This window comes from Phyllobates terribilis, unplaced genomic scaffold (genome assembly GCF_046119375.1).
Source record: "Phyllobates terribilis strain yellow unplaced genomic scaffold, ASM4611937v1 Scaffold_2__4_contigs__length_985480577, whole genome shotgun sequence".
NCBI classification, from domain to species: Eukaryota; Metazoa; Chordata; class Amphibia; order Anura; family Dendrobatidae; genus Phyllobates; species Phyllobates terribilis.
In genome coordinates, this window is record NW_027362762.1 from 686,699,379 (window position 1) to 686,714,445 (window position 15,067).

General features: G+C 41.6%; 1 protein-coding gene across 2 annotated transcripts in view; it reads left to right on the plus strand.

Moving 5' to 3' along the window:
* Positions 1-15,067, plus strand: part of SLC41A1 (solute carrier family 41 member 1) — a 42,067-nt gene that overhangs the window by 7,451 nt on the left and 19,549 nt on the right. For both annotated transcript variants that reach the window (XM_073666949.1, XM_073666950.1), the window contains exon 3: positions 14,645-14,752. In XM_073666949.1, the coding sequence (XP_073523050.1) occupies positions 14,645-14,752 (108 nt within the window). The remainder of the gene's footprint in view (positions 1-14,644; positions 14,753-15,067) is intronic.

Consider the following 15,067-nt stretch of genomic DNA (forward strand, 5'->3'; position numbering starts at 1 on the left):
AATTTTAAAGTTGTGCCAGGTTAAAAAATTATAGATACTCAGGTTTGTTGTCACTAATTTAGAAGCTTAAAATTCCTGGCTCGTGCATAATCCTATTAAGAGGTGGAGCAGTTGTTTCCTGCTGGTCTCATTTAAATTTGCTTGAGAACCTAAGCAAAGACTTGACACTAATGAGAAATTCTTAGTTTTGCTTAACCATGATGACACATATAAATGCCTAGTTTAACCCCTTCACCCCCAGTCTGTTTTCACCTTCCTGACAAGGCCACATTTACACATCTATTTTATACCATTGGGCAGTGAATAAAAGAAAAGATTGCTGTATTTTTTGGATTATAAGACACACTTTTTTTTTTTTTTTTTTTTTCAATGTCTTCCCGGTAGCGGCGCATGCTCAGATTGAGATCTCGGAAATTTATCCACAGGTGTAGTGACTTGACTATTTGTCTCCATGTGTTTTCCAGAAACAAACAGTAGTGAAAATTGCAAGTGTACCACTGTAGTACCTTTACATTGTAGTGCCCACCTCATGCTTCTGGGGACAATAACCTTGTAAATTAGACAGTTATCTTTGCTGCAGAAATTCTAAATGTGGATTAGGCACATTGTGGGGGGGGGGGGGGATATTTTGATTTGAGAGCGCAGAATTCGTGGGATTTCTTTTGATGGCTTAGGAGCCATAGCGTTTATCCAGAGCCTTTGTGCACTAGTAATGTGGGAGCCCCCAATATTTCCGATAAAAGATCATGGACCTGAGTGAGGACTTACTTTTTTTTTGTGGATTGAGTTGAAGCTTCTGTCTGGAATATTTTGCATAGCATTTTGGATCATTATCTTGTGATCTACACTGAGCACATACATCAGGGTTTCCATCTAAATCTCTGAGTGACGTGATTCAGATGAAACCCCCTAGGGATCCTTTCTCTTCATTGGGGCAGCAGTTACTCTGGACTTAGTCTGGCCTCTGTTCAGCAGTGTCCTTTCAGAGGTTTGCAAAACTCTGGCCAACTGCGCTTTTATTCACTCCTAAAAGACGGACACCGCCACATCACAGGACATGTGGCATTCAGTGCCTCAATCTGCCTCATTATAGGGAATCTTCCACCTGGGGTTCTGTCTAAATCACGTATTTCAGAGATTTACATGGAAATCAGTGGTGATGCCAAATAGACGTAGACCTATGTTAAAAATGTTCATGTTTTTTTACTTAGTCCCTCCATGGGACTTTAACTTTGTTTTTTACTTTGATCGCTGGTATAATGCATTGCAATGCACCAGCACTGCATTTCATTATACCTGTCAAAGCTTCACTGACAGAAGCCTCTTAGACCATGCCATGGTCTAACAGGCTTGCAGTAGCTGGCTGACTCTGAGGTAATCATGACAACCTTGGGTTGCCATGGCAAAAAATCGGGGTGCCAATCTAAAGGGAAAGGGATACCCCTCCTTCTCTTAGCCTTCTAAATTCTGCAATCGATATTGATCGTAGCAGTTAGGGGGTTAAAATGCTCGGGGCACTCCTGGCTGTGACAGCCGGGTCTCTGTTTTGACTTAAGGCAAGCTCCCTGTGGCAATCACAGTGTCACGGCTCCTGTGCCCTGCATGGTGTACCCACACGTCAAAATTTGGTAACTCCTATCCGACCATAACGTATGGGTACGTCAAAGGTCATGAAGGGGTTTAAAGGAAAAAAAAATAATGCAATACAGAATCCATTCATTTTAATAACCTAAATTGTCTTGCATTTAACTGCAATCGTTTTTAAAAAAATTTTTTTTAGCTGGATTCATCAAAGATGTTTGTTTATTTTTACTAACAAAGTACATTTTAATCAATAGATCTAATAATTATAAATGTGCCCCTGCTGTGTACTGTGTAATGTCTGTGTCTAACCATGCAGGAACATGGTCTGATCATACCACATCTCCTGGGCAGGGGAGGAAGCAAAAGAGTATACAGACAGAACAGCAGGGGATCACAGCTGGTTCTTTTTATGAGGTAAAACATTTCTCTGCCTGTTTTAAAACTTGTTTGATCTCACAAAGAATCAGCTGCGATCCCATGCAGAAGAAGAATGGTAAAAAAATAAAGATTATACTTTCCTTCCGATGGCCCCCGGTCTCCTCAGCGATGCGTCCGGTCTGTTGTATGGGTCGTGATGGTGTGAAACGACCTGCCATGACGTCATTTAGTCATGTGTGACGTCAGCGGTCGCGTGACCCGTCACGATAGCGTGACCCGTCACATGACTAAATGACGTCATGGCAGGTCGTTTCACACCATCTCGACCCATACAACAGACCGGACGCATCGCTGAGGAGACCGGGGGCCATCGGAAGGTAAGTATAATCTTTTATCTTTTATTTTAAATTCTTTTTTTTTTTTTTTAACAGGTTCTATGGTACCCGGGTCTGGAGGAAAGTCTCATCTTCTCCAGACCTGGGTACCATCCGCACATTGAAACGTATGATATCCGCATGGGCACATGTGCTGACACGGATAATATGCAGTTCAATGGCGGCAATTACGCTGCGTGTCCGCAAAATTAATGGACATACTGTGTATTTTTCCGCAATGATAATCCGCAGCGGAAATTTCCGCAGCATGTGCACAGCACATGCGGATTATTATTGGGGACCATGGGGCACTTATTGCCAAGCGTTTTCGCTGCTGAAATTCCTCTGCAGAAACGCTTGAAAAACGCATAGTGGGCACGCAGCCTTTGTTCTGATGAAGCAATCCTACACTATCTCCTATATGATGTATGCTGCAGTCCCAGTGTCTCCTATGTGATGTAGATAACAAATCTCCCACTGCTTGAGTGCTATAAATGTTAATGTGAGCAGTGATGGATTTCCCACTGTGAAGAGCACTGCAGTGTAATATACATCTGTGTTCAGAACTTACTGCTGCGATCAGGTCATTGAAAAACTTATCGCAGAGAGTCGACTTCGCTCCAGATTGACGCAAACCTGGAAAAGCAATTGCAAGTAGCAACATAACCATTGCCACCTAACATCACAGCTGCACCATCGAGAAGCCACTCCAGCCATCACATTAGGGGTGAATTTATTTAATTGTTTAATCAAATGTAACAGGGTCATTTTCAAGTTGATAATTTTGCCCAGACTGTGACTGTTATATCCAAATGGCCCATGGCAGGAAGAAAAGATTCCTCACCCCATCAAATTTTAATGAATTTGCTAGTTGGATTTTTGCCACACCTAATGCTGCCTGACCCACACTCGCTTTGCTAGAGACGGTAAGCCGGTTTAAAAATAAAAATTTTGCAGCTTTTTAAGGTGTCTCATGCCAGAAAACTGTGAAACGTCTTAATTAAATGGACCCATAGTCTTAAATGTAAAATAAAAATATATATTTTTTTATTGCAGTGATTGTTTTTGTTTTGGTTTTTTAATACTGGAGATGTGAACAGAGCTTTGCCCTGAGCTACATTTGTTCATCCAAATGTTAGGATCAATCAAGAGTGTACCAATCCCTTCTAGATTTAGGCGCAAGCTCAAAGTTAGGAGGCAGCAAATAATCGTAAGGCCAGATTCGCATAACCCAGCTGAGATGTGATGGCTAGACACTATAAGAAAACAAAACCCTTTACCACTGCTACTGATGTGTTATGCACAGCCCCAATTGCAGTCATAGAAGCCCCTTCCTATATAAAGTACTGGTCGCAGCTGAGCTCTGCCTGTATATTTGCATCTCCATAGCAGGAAGCTCCAACCAGCTGTCTATTGCTGACTGTAACTTGCTGTATTGGTCTATACCTACAGATCTGCAGTAGGAGTACAAAGTGCTGTCATTATTACAGCTTCTGTAGGTTTATTTATGATGCTTGCATATATAGCGCCAATATAGTCCACATCGCTTTAGGCTATTTGCCCACGATGCAGAAATGCTCTGGATTTTTCCTGAGCGTTTCTGCATCTCCCTGGCAGAAAAAAACGCATGCGGATTGTACATGCGGATTGTACATGCGGATTGTACATGCGTTTTCCTGCCAGGGACATGCGGATGTGAAGCGTTCTTCACATACATTTCTGCATGTGGGTTGACAAGCGCTTTCCAAGCGATTTTAGCATCACTTGGAAAGTGCTTGACAACTTGGTCACACTATACAAGTCCATGCAACCGGTATGGATTTATACAGTGACCGTAAAAGAGTGGTAAAGAAATGTACTTGCCTTCTGATGGCCCCCGGTGTCCTTGTCCATTGCGTCTTGGCTTGCCGGCAGCTCGCGGTGGACTAAAAGGACCTGCCATGACATCATTTAGTCATGTGGCGGGTCATGCGACCGCCGTCACATGCTTAAACGCATAGTGGGCACACAGCCTTACCAATATTGTGAGACCCACTTAGGCTGTGTGCCCACTATGCGTTTAAGCGTTTCCGCTGCAGAAACACTTAACTTTTTTTTTTTTTTTTTTTAAATCGTGCTTTGGACTCTGCAGTTTTGTGTTATTGATATGTAATGTCTTTGTATAAAGCTGCTTTGTTTTTGTATTTGGCTTTGACAGAACTTTGATATAGCCATGAGTGCAGATCACGTGTTTTTGATGCGTTTCTGCTGCGGAAACACTAAAATGCATGTGCGTGGGTTTTTTTTGCCTACAGTTTTTCCCCATCTAAAGCAACTTTATGGGTGAAATCCGCACATAAACCCTATCGTATCTGCAAGAAAAATGAACATGTTACAGATTTGAAACGCGCACCTCAGGTCAGTATACGCTGAGGGAAAAAAAACAATCAGTGGGTATGAGATTTCTATAAATCCTATCTACTCTGCTGGAACTGTCAAATTCTGTTTCTGATGCAGCGTGAAAAATTGCAGCATCAAAAACTCATCGTGGGCACACAGCCTAAGTACCTGGCAATAGTATCTGGAGGAAACCCATGCAAACAAGAATGTACAAGCTCCAGCAAACTCTCTGCTTCTGCTTGAGAAAGGGGGCATGTTCCCACCCCTAAAATATTGCATATGTACGTGCATACTTCTATGCTGATATCAGTGTTGTGAATTTGCGGTATAACTTTCATTTTTAGCCACTAGACTCCTATTTCATGTGTGAGAGCCTCATTCACACCAAAGCAGTACCAGTTGAGCTGTACGTGTTTGGATTTTTGCTGTCTTGAAGGAAATTCATATAACCAGTTATGGAACCAAAATGGTTACCTGATGGTCTACAGCCAGGGGTCTTTAACTCTTCTGAGTATATGGGTCATACATAGACAAAAAAAATTATTTCACTTGCCACATTCTTTGCGAGATGAGATGACATTTTTAGTAATACTGTGGTGTTTGTGTTTTTTTTTTTTTTTTCCCCTTCTTGTTCCCTAATTGGCCCCATGCAATAGTATTGTCTTACAATAAACACCATATAATAATTCTGGCCAACCTCTTATAGTTATGTCCCTATCCCGTAGTAAGTTCCTCCATCTTGGTCCCAATACAACGGTGATGATCCCCTTTCTGCCACTCTTCACATTACACAATAAAAAAAAAAAAAAAAAAAAACCTTCTCGCCTGTCTCACTCACTTGGCAAACAGCGTTGTCTTCCACAGCCAGGACAGAGCATGGCAGTGTGGTAAGATGCTGCCAGCACGCCAACGTCAGCTGCTGGCCTCTGACCGGCTGCTGTCATCGGTATCGCAGTGCAGAGAGCTGGTCTGTGCCGCAATACATTTCAAATGAGTGTTTGTCTGAGAACTCACTAGTGTGGTGGTGGGCCCCCCTGGACTGGGCCACATCGTTACAGGAGCTCACGTGCCTGTGGGCTGTATGAAACGCGTGTTTGACACCCCTGGTCTATAGCATTGTTCCGCAGTTAGTGGCATATTCATATTAACAATGGTGTCTGCCATTAAACGTGAGACCTAGGATAACATTAGGTGCCTGTTTTATAGATTCTAATGGAAGTATGTACATGGATTCATGTGTCCAGTGGTTTAGAAATTCCCTGTATTTGGAAACTGTAATGGCATCAATGACAAATTGCTGAATGGTTAACGCCATTCACTGATCATTGCCTGCAAAGCTCTACTTTTTGCTGAACTCCGATCTGACAAGGGTTAAACATTAAATTTGGTAAATTTACCATGCAAAATATTAATGTTGGAACATAATATAGAAATAACTGTTATGAATGCCCCACTGTGTCTTGTTAATCCTGGCTGGGCTTTGCTTTTAAATCCAGGGATGAGATGATGATCTGTTCCTTCCTGGCGCTCCCCTCCACCCTTGGGTGAAATAAGACTCTTGCTGCTTCACTACATGACAGGGACAGTTGGCTCTGTGTCCTTTTAGAAACATGTGCTGCCTGTATATGGAGGAGAGTAACTGCGTCTGGATTTTTTTTTTTTTGTTTAGGGCAGTTTCTTGGAGTACAGATTTTATGCTTCCGTGGTTGTTGCAATGTAAATAAGTTTTCAGTCACTGACAGAGTATAAACTGTGACACTGTCTAGGATTTAAAGTGGAACTGTACTTTTGTGTGTGTAAAAACACTGTATAAGAACAATTATATGACTGGTATCCTACATCTTCACCAGTTTTCCCCTTTTTTGCCGACTCTCTAAATTTGTAATGGACTGTGGGGAGACTAGCTGCTATGTCTCCCATAATCCATACAGTGCATTGTGAAAGTATTTGGCCCCCTTGAACATTTCTGCCTTGCCACATTTCTGGCTTCAAACATAAAGATATATAAAATTCTAATTTTTTGGGGAAGAATCAACAAGTGGGACACAATCGAGAAGTGGAACGAAATTTATTGGATATTTTTAAACTTTTTTTTTTTTTACTAAATTAAAAACTGAAAAGTGGGGCGTGCAATATTATTCGGGCCCTTTTACTTTCAGTGAGGCAAACTCACTCCAGAAGTTCAGTGAGGATCTCTGAATGATCTAATGTTGTCCTAAATGACTGGTAATCATAAATAGAATCCACCTGTGTGTAATCAAATCTCCGTATAAATGCACCTGCTCTGTGATAGTCTCAGGGTTCTGTTTAAAGTTCAGAGAGCATCATGAAGACCAAGGAACACACCAGGCAGGTCCGAGATACTGTTGTGGCGAAGTTTAAAGCCGGATTTGGATACAAAAAGACTTCAAGTTTTAAACATCTCAAGGAGCACTGAGCAAGTGATCATATTGAAATGGAAGAAGTATCAGACCACTGCAAATCTACCAAGACCCGGCCGTCCCTCTAAACTTTCATCTCGAACAAGGAGAAGACTGATCAGAGATGCAGCCAAAAGGCCCATGATCACTCTGGATGAACTGCAGAGATCTACAGCTGAGGTGGGAGAGTCTGTCCATAGGCCAACAGTCAGTCGTACACTGCACAAATCTGGCCTTTATGGGAGAGTGGCAAGAAGAAAACCATTTCTCAAAGATATCCATAAAAAGTCTCGCTTGAAGTTTGCCACAAGCCACCTGGGAGACACACCAAACATATGGAATAAGGTGCTCTGGTCAGATGAAACCAAAATCTAACTTTTTGGCCACAAGCAACACAGCTCATCACCCTCAACACCATCCCCACTGTCAAACATGGTGGTGGCAGCATCATGGTTTGGGCCTGCTTTTCTTCAGCAGGGACAGAGAAGATGGTTAAAATTTGATGGGAAGATGGACGGAGCCAAATACAGGACCATTCTGGAAGAAAACCTGTTGGAGTCTGTAAAAGACCTGGGACGGACATTTCTCTTCCAACAAGACAATGATCCCAAACATAAAGCAAAATCTACAATGGAATGGTTCAAAAATAAACATATCCAGGTGTTAGAATGGCCAAGTCAAAGTCCAGACCTGAATCCAATCGAGAATTTGTGGAAAGAGCTGAAAACTGCTGTTCACAAACGCCCTCCATCCAACCTCAATGAGCTCGAGCTGTTTTGCAAGGAAGAATGGGGCAAGCATTTCAGCCTCTCGATGTGCAAAACTGATAGACATACCCCAAGCGACTTGCAGCTGTAATCACAGCAAAAGGTGGCGCTACAAAGTATTAACTCAAAGGGGCCGAATAATATTGCACGCCCCACTTTTCAGTTTTAATTTTTGTGAAAGTTTAAAATATCCAATAAATTTCGTTTCACTTCACGATTGTCCCACTTGCTGTTGATTCTTCCCCAAAAAATTAGAATTTTATATATTTGTTTGAAGCCAGAAATGTGGCGAAAGGCAGAAAAGTTCAAGGGGGGGGCCCAAATACTTTCACAAAGCACTGTATATACTTGCTCTTCATTCTCCCCCACCCCCCCTTCCCTTTTTTATTTTAGCACACTGAGTAAATCAGCAGCACGGAGTACATTATACAGTAGTACTGAGCAGTGTAGATCTGAAGCAATCTCTGGGGTAGGTAAAATACCAGTTAGAAAGCGGAGCATGATCTGTGTCCCACTCTGCTCCTCTCATCACGCTTCTGTAGAGTTTTATAAGAACTCTAACCTGACATACCCTAAGACTGCCAGCACCATATGTGCCCAGGTAGCGTTTTACAAGCGTATATGCTGCGGAATTTCCGCAGCGGAAACGCTTGGTAATCCGTCCCCCATGGTCCCCAATGAGAATCCGCAGCATGTCCATTATTTGCGTTTCTGCATGCGGATTTGAGGTCCCAATGCACTAGAAAAACGCAAATCAAATCCGCATGTAAAAACGCGTCAAACGCTTGTAAAATCTGCAAGCATTTTTGACTGCCAAGAACATGCAGAAATATTCTGCTTCATTTCTGCATGTCCTCTCCTGGATAAACGCATGCAGAATTCCACACGCGTTTATCGTGCGATTTCCACATGCTGGATTGCCTTGCGTTTTTTATTGCACTGCAAAGGCAATTCCGTTTGCGGAAACGCAAAATTAATGAACATGCTGCGGATTTTTCCCCGCAGCAAAAACTCTGCGGAAAAATCTGCAGCATGGGCATAGAACTTGCGTAATCACGTTGGGGACCATGGGGGGCGGATTACATAGCGTTTCACAAGTGTTTACGCTGCGGAAATTCCGCATCATATCCGCTTGAAAAATGCATCGTGGGCACATACCCTTACCCTTCTCACGATGAACTTTTGGTGCGTTTTTGATGTTGCAGAATTTCTGCACCTATTTAAATTAGGTTACATGCATTTTTTTTCATTGCGTTTTTGTGTGCATGTTTTTCTTCCGTTTACATGCATTTTTGATGCTGTTATGCTTATCAAAAACACAGCAGCTTTATTTATACTTAAGTTTAGTCAAAGCAAAAAATTGCTATACTTGGGTGTGGATTACGTGCGTCTTTGCGTTTCAGCATGTGTTTTTTTTTTTTGTTTTTTTTTTTCTGTGAATTTTCCGCATCTATTGCAAGTCTATGGGGAATATCTGCACAAAAGACAAGGATGATTATATAAGTTTGTACTGCCACTAAAAATTCCCTTGGACACCTCCTCATATTTGTGGGCATACTTGTATAAGCTTATATAATCTTCCTTGCAATTAGTGGATATACCTGTACAAACTATTTTTACATTAATCTGTGATTGATGGGTGTGCTTCAGTCTGCTTTATATTTTCCCCTTTGGTTATCGAACAATTTTATTCAACGATTTAATAAATATTGTTTATTTTAGTACTTGGGCTCATGCTCTTCATTCTTTTCTTTGGTTGTAGAACTGTAAGACGCAGTGTCAAGCTTATTGTGGAAACTTAGCTTAAGCGTTGAGCTGTCTTTCAGAGTGGACGGTGAGATTAGGAGGCAGTGAATATGGAAAGAAGTGGCTCATAATTTTGGAGAGGAAGCAGATTTGTCTAAGAAGAAACTATGTAATATTTCCTTTACTATTAATGCAAAGTATGTTGAAAGTGCAGTTCCCATTTCAAAAACAACTTGACAGCTCTGTTTTAGAAACTTTCTTTGCAGTAATTGAGTTCTTTCTAATCCTAACCAGCCTCCTCTAAAGGATTGGTTCACGTTTGGGCCTTATAGGTGGCAGATGCAAATAACTTTTTTTTTTTTTTTTCCCGTTTTAGATCAACTATAGTCACAGTATATTGTAAAGTATATTCTATTCTACCAGCCCATTTAACATCACCTGCTGGATCAAATGGTTTTTATTACTATAAGAGGTTGTAACTGCCTCCTGTCTGACCTTGCACTCCTCCCATTTAACCAGCAGGTGATGGGCTGGTAGAACAGAATATACATTTAAATTGTAGGTGTTTTAGCCCAGAAGTGACATGTTTGTCCAGAGTTGTAGGCTTATAGCCCAAGAGAGGCATGTAGGCAGAGTAGTACCCATCAGACAGGAGGTCACCTTGCAGCGGTTGATGGGCACACATGAATTGGCCAAATTATGTGCTAAGAACCTCCCTTTTTTTTTTCCCACCCCATGTTCACTATACAGTAAAACTGACCGGACAATATGATTCTCCAGGTCAGTACAATTATGCACATACCAAACATGTATGGTAGGCTTTGGGTTTTGTTTGTTTTTTTGTGGCGAAAAATAGTTGATCAGATTTTTTTACGAATACCATTCTGGGGTAGATATGTATAGCTAAAATCATGATCTCCTCCTATGAATGCCTACAGTCTGGCTTTCACAGGAGGATCGTCGTGACAAGCACGGAGGTCTTCACCAGACCTCCAGCTGTCATGGCAACTAATCAGAGCCCCGAAATCACGTCACGGGTGCGCCGATGGGAGCGTAGAATTACGTGTATGGCAAGACTTGGGCCACGTTCAGTATCGGAGTTTTTTTACCTCAGTATTTGTAAGCCAAAATCAGTAGCTTAATAATCAGAGGAAAAGTATAATAGAAACATGTCACCAATTCTGCATTTATCACTCACTCCTGGTTTGGGCTTACACATACTGATGTCAAATACAGAACGTGGCCTTAGAAATGAGATCTGGCACTCGTATGATGTAAGTAAAAAAAACATGCTTTATTAGGAAATGCAATCCAACAGATGTGATATTTCACTGTGTAACTTAGACCTTCATCAAACAGATTGCCAATGGAAAAAAGACTTTGCAGAAAATCGTGTAATATGAAAAGGGTAGCAGCATATTTAATGTGCACTTTAATCAAAATTGTGCTGATAGATATTTTTTAAAAAGTAAAGGCATGGCCGTAATGGCACGGTTATTCAGATTAATTAAATGCCTTTAGTGAAGTAATCCGCATGGTGGTTGTTCTTTAATCAGCATTTGAAGCTTAGGTGCATAAGGGCAGGACTGTGTGTAGGGTCTTCGGCCCCTCTGCCAATCTCTAATGTCTGTATCTGCTGCTGAAAAACTCTATTATGGCCATGCCTTTACTGTAAGGTCCTGTGCACACACTGCAAATTTGTGTGTTGTTTTTTTTTTTTTTTTTTTTTTTTTTTTCTTGCGCAGATTTGTCATACAACCTGAAGGGTTTCCTGATGCCAGCAGAGTGAATGAGATTCCTGGAGTCTCATGCATACGTTGCTTATTTTCGACATGCAGCATTTGAATTTTCAATGTTTTTGCAGCAGACTTCACCCATACTTGAAAAATCTGCAACAAAAAACATGTAAAAAAAAATAAAATAAATAAATAAAAAATGTGCACTTATTTCACACTGTATTTTCCTGCCAAGAGATGCAGAAATACTTAACGCGTGCCCATACCCCAACATGGAAAATCGAGCTGACAGGTTCTCCCTTGAGTGCTATAGAAAGGCATTTGAAAAAAATGCATAAAAGAACACCAAAGTAAAACCTGGCACAAACAGATTGTGTGCAAATGTATTATTGCTACCATTATATGCTTCTTGACAAACCCTTTTTATTGTCTTAATAGATTTTTGGCAGATGAAGGAATCCATTTTGTAACTGCATTGGCTTTCCCCAGACTAGTCATCCCACTAATCATGTTATCACACCCCTGTGGGCGTGAGTAACATTATTTGCGAGTGTCACCGCCATCTCGTTACAGATTTCTACACCTCTGATCATGTGCAGCAAGCCAGGTGTACGCACTTCTGCTTCATTGGTGCACTGCACCTGCATACCTAGGGTGTGCTGCAGCGATGTAGGACATATCCACCGGAGATTTGCATAGTTGACAGTAACTGCTCACTGAGCCATGCGTCACCACTGCCTCCCTAGGCAGGTGCAGAGTGCCGATGAAGCTGAAGTGCATACACCTGGTTTACTGCACAATGTCAGGAAGGTAGAGTGTTGCAAGGTGGTGGCAAGCCGAGGAGGTGATTCATCAATGTTCTATGGCATTCGCAACCAAATGTCTCAATCTACTGAGTGAACAGAGTAGGGTGGAACTAGAAAATGGAGGAAGCATTTCTGGAGGGATGAACTTGAAGGGAACACTGGGTCAGGTGGTATCTGTGGCGCAATCATCAAACATAAAAGGCTGGAGTGATAAGGCGGGAAGGCAGTTGGCGTTAGTAAGTGAAACCGAGATGACGGGTGAGCGGTGGAATGCAGAGGTACAGCAACCGAAGAGTGGCTGGACATCCTTGGTCAAGACCCAAAGTAGTCTTCACCAGCTGGGACTTTATATCCTGACGTTGCATGTCCGACACAGAAGGTCTGACTCTAATCCTTGTACAGGGCCAGATGCCTGCCGTGGTGACAATGAGACCTGACTGAACCTGGCTGTTACTTCCAGCATGTATGTATGTTTTACCTCACATAAATAAAAATATATTTCCCTACCTGTTTAAAAAACATTTTCAATCACAGAAAGCGGCACCTGTCCCATGCTGTCCTGTCTGTATACTCTTTAGCTTCCTCCACTGCCCAGGAGCTGTGGTATGATCAGACCATGTTCCTGTACGGTCAGACAGACATTACACATTACACAGCAGGGGAACATATATAAGATTATCTCAGCACAGGAGCATTTTATTTAAACACATCCAATTGTGGAACTTATTTTTATTCTTATTAAATTATTGTACTTTGTGGGGGAAAACCCCTTTTGAAGGGAATCTTGTCAGCAGGTTTTTGCTACCTCGTCTGAGAGCAGCATAATGTAGGGAAGGAGAACCCGAATTCAATTATGTATGACTTTTTACTAGATGCAGTGGTTCTGACCTTTTTAAGATTTGGCAATGCAGCAGAGCTGAGAAAGCTAACACCACCCACACCAGGTTCTGTATGTACGTAGCCTATTGATGGTGAGCTACTTATCACAGGAGGGGGCGCAGTCAGACTAGCAGTTGCCTGCACATCAGACCTTGCAGTGATGAAACCTTCAGTGTAAGTAAACAGCTTGAGAAGTGGCATGGTTGAATTCTCTGCTTAACCCCCTACCCCATGCTGTCCTCAAACTACATAGCAAACACCTACTGTATTCTAGAAGGGTCACAATGTCTCAATTATATTTTTGTGTTAGTGTCATTCTGATTCTTAAAGTGTAAACAATCCTTACGTCAAGTGATACTTAGAGAAGATTTCCCACCAACGTTCATGACCTTCCATAAACGTGATATGATGTGCCAGACTAGGACTCACAAATACAATGAAGATGACTGACGGTAGGATAGGTGGTTGTTGTGATCTCCAAAGACATCTCCAGGCTGAATCAGGATAGCCATGTTTGTTGTCAGAACCGAAATATGGGAAATGAGTGATTTCTTGAGATGCATATTTTGGGTTGTACAATGTGCCACAAACTGGATTTTTGCTGTAATATGTAGTAAACTTGATGGGATGCGGTTGACCTTCACCCACAAGAGTTGCTGAAAAATGGAGATAGACAGGCACCAAAATGTACCATCTGTTCTGCTGGTATTCACATGTCGCAAGAACTCATCCATATATCAATTGTAAATGGAGTGTGAAGTACTGAGCTGCTCTTGAAGACCTTAACATTTATGGCTCGAATACATGAGGGAGTTTACAGTACTCTATAATTGTATGGTTGAACCTCTAACCCAGACATCCTCAGTGGTGTTTACAAGGAAGTATTGTGTGGGTGCTTCAAGTATCTAGAAGGCTCCAAAAATAAAAAGCAAAATTGAGGGTTTTAAATTTTGTGAGACTGTGCACAGTAAATGTACAAACCAATGTTCCTGGATGATGTGACCTTTCGAAATGGCATCCCATTTGGAAGACTTACTGATGAGCATGATACCATTGTGAATGCCCCCAAGTTTTGGTAAGCAAGAAGCAGCATGCCTTTATATTTTTTTTTATGCATATAATAGGTATTTTGGTGGGGTCCTCAGAGGGATAACATGTTTCCACCAATTACAAAGGTGCAGATATATGGAGACCTGCAGATTTGATGTTGCCATACAAGATTTTGTACCAGAAGATCTAAGAACCATCAGTAGCTTTAAAAATGATAAGCAAATTGCAGTGTAATAAAAGACCTAAAGCAACAAATGCGATAACCATGATTTTATGGCATTTTAAAAGCTCTACCTTTTTGTGCTGGCTTCTATCTCAACCGTTTTATGGCTTAATGACATTTATTCAAAGTGAGTGCTTTTCTGTAATGGGGTTAATTCTGTAACAATTTTGTGTTTGCCTCAGAGGTGAGACATGAGGAATGAACACTGCTGCATGATCAGAAGATGAGACGTTAATTTCCTCTGTTTGCATTACCACTAATTTTTAGGATAACCCAACTCCTACTTTTGCCTGTATTTTCAGCACTGGGACGTCTTTACAAATGTTACAGAAGTGTTCATCTTGGTGCCGGCTCTTCTAGGTCTTAAAGGGAATCTGGAAATGACTTTGGCATCGCGCCTCTCAACTGCGGTGAGTATTCTGTAGCTTCCTGAAAGCATTATGTAAAAATAGTCCATGCAGCTTCATCTGGCATCGTATCTAAAAGTTAAAATGTAGGTTTCATTTGATGTTGACTATATATTGCTGGATCTTGGGAGTATTTAGATTTTCCTCCTGACATTTTAAAGGGTGTATCCCGGATTTTATGTAAAACAAAATGTGCCAAAGCCTTAGCAGGCAGGTAGTTGCTACCTACTTGCCTGTTGTGCACAGCGCCGATTTTCCCTGTCACACACTCTTGACGGGGATTTGGCTGCCCCTACTGATGTCGCGTCCGCTCGGACA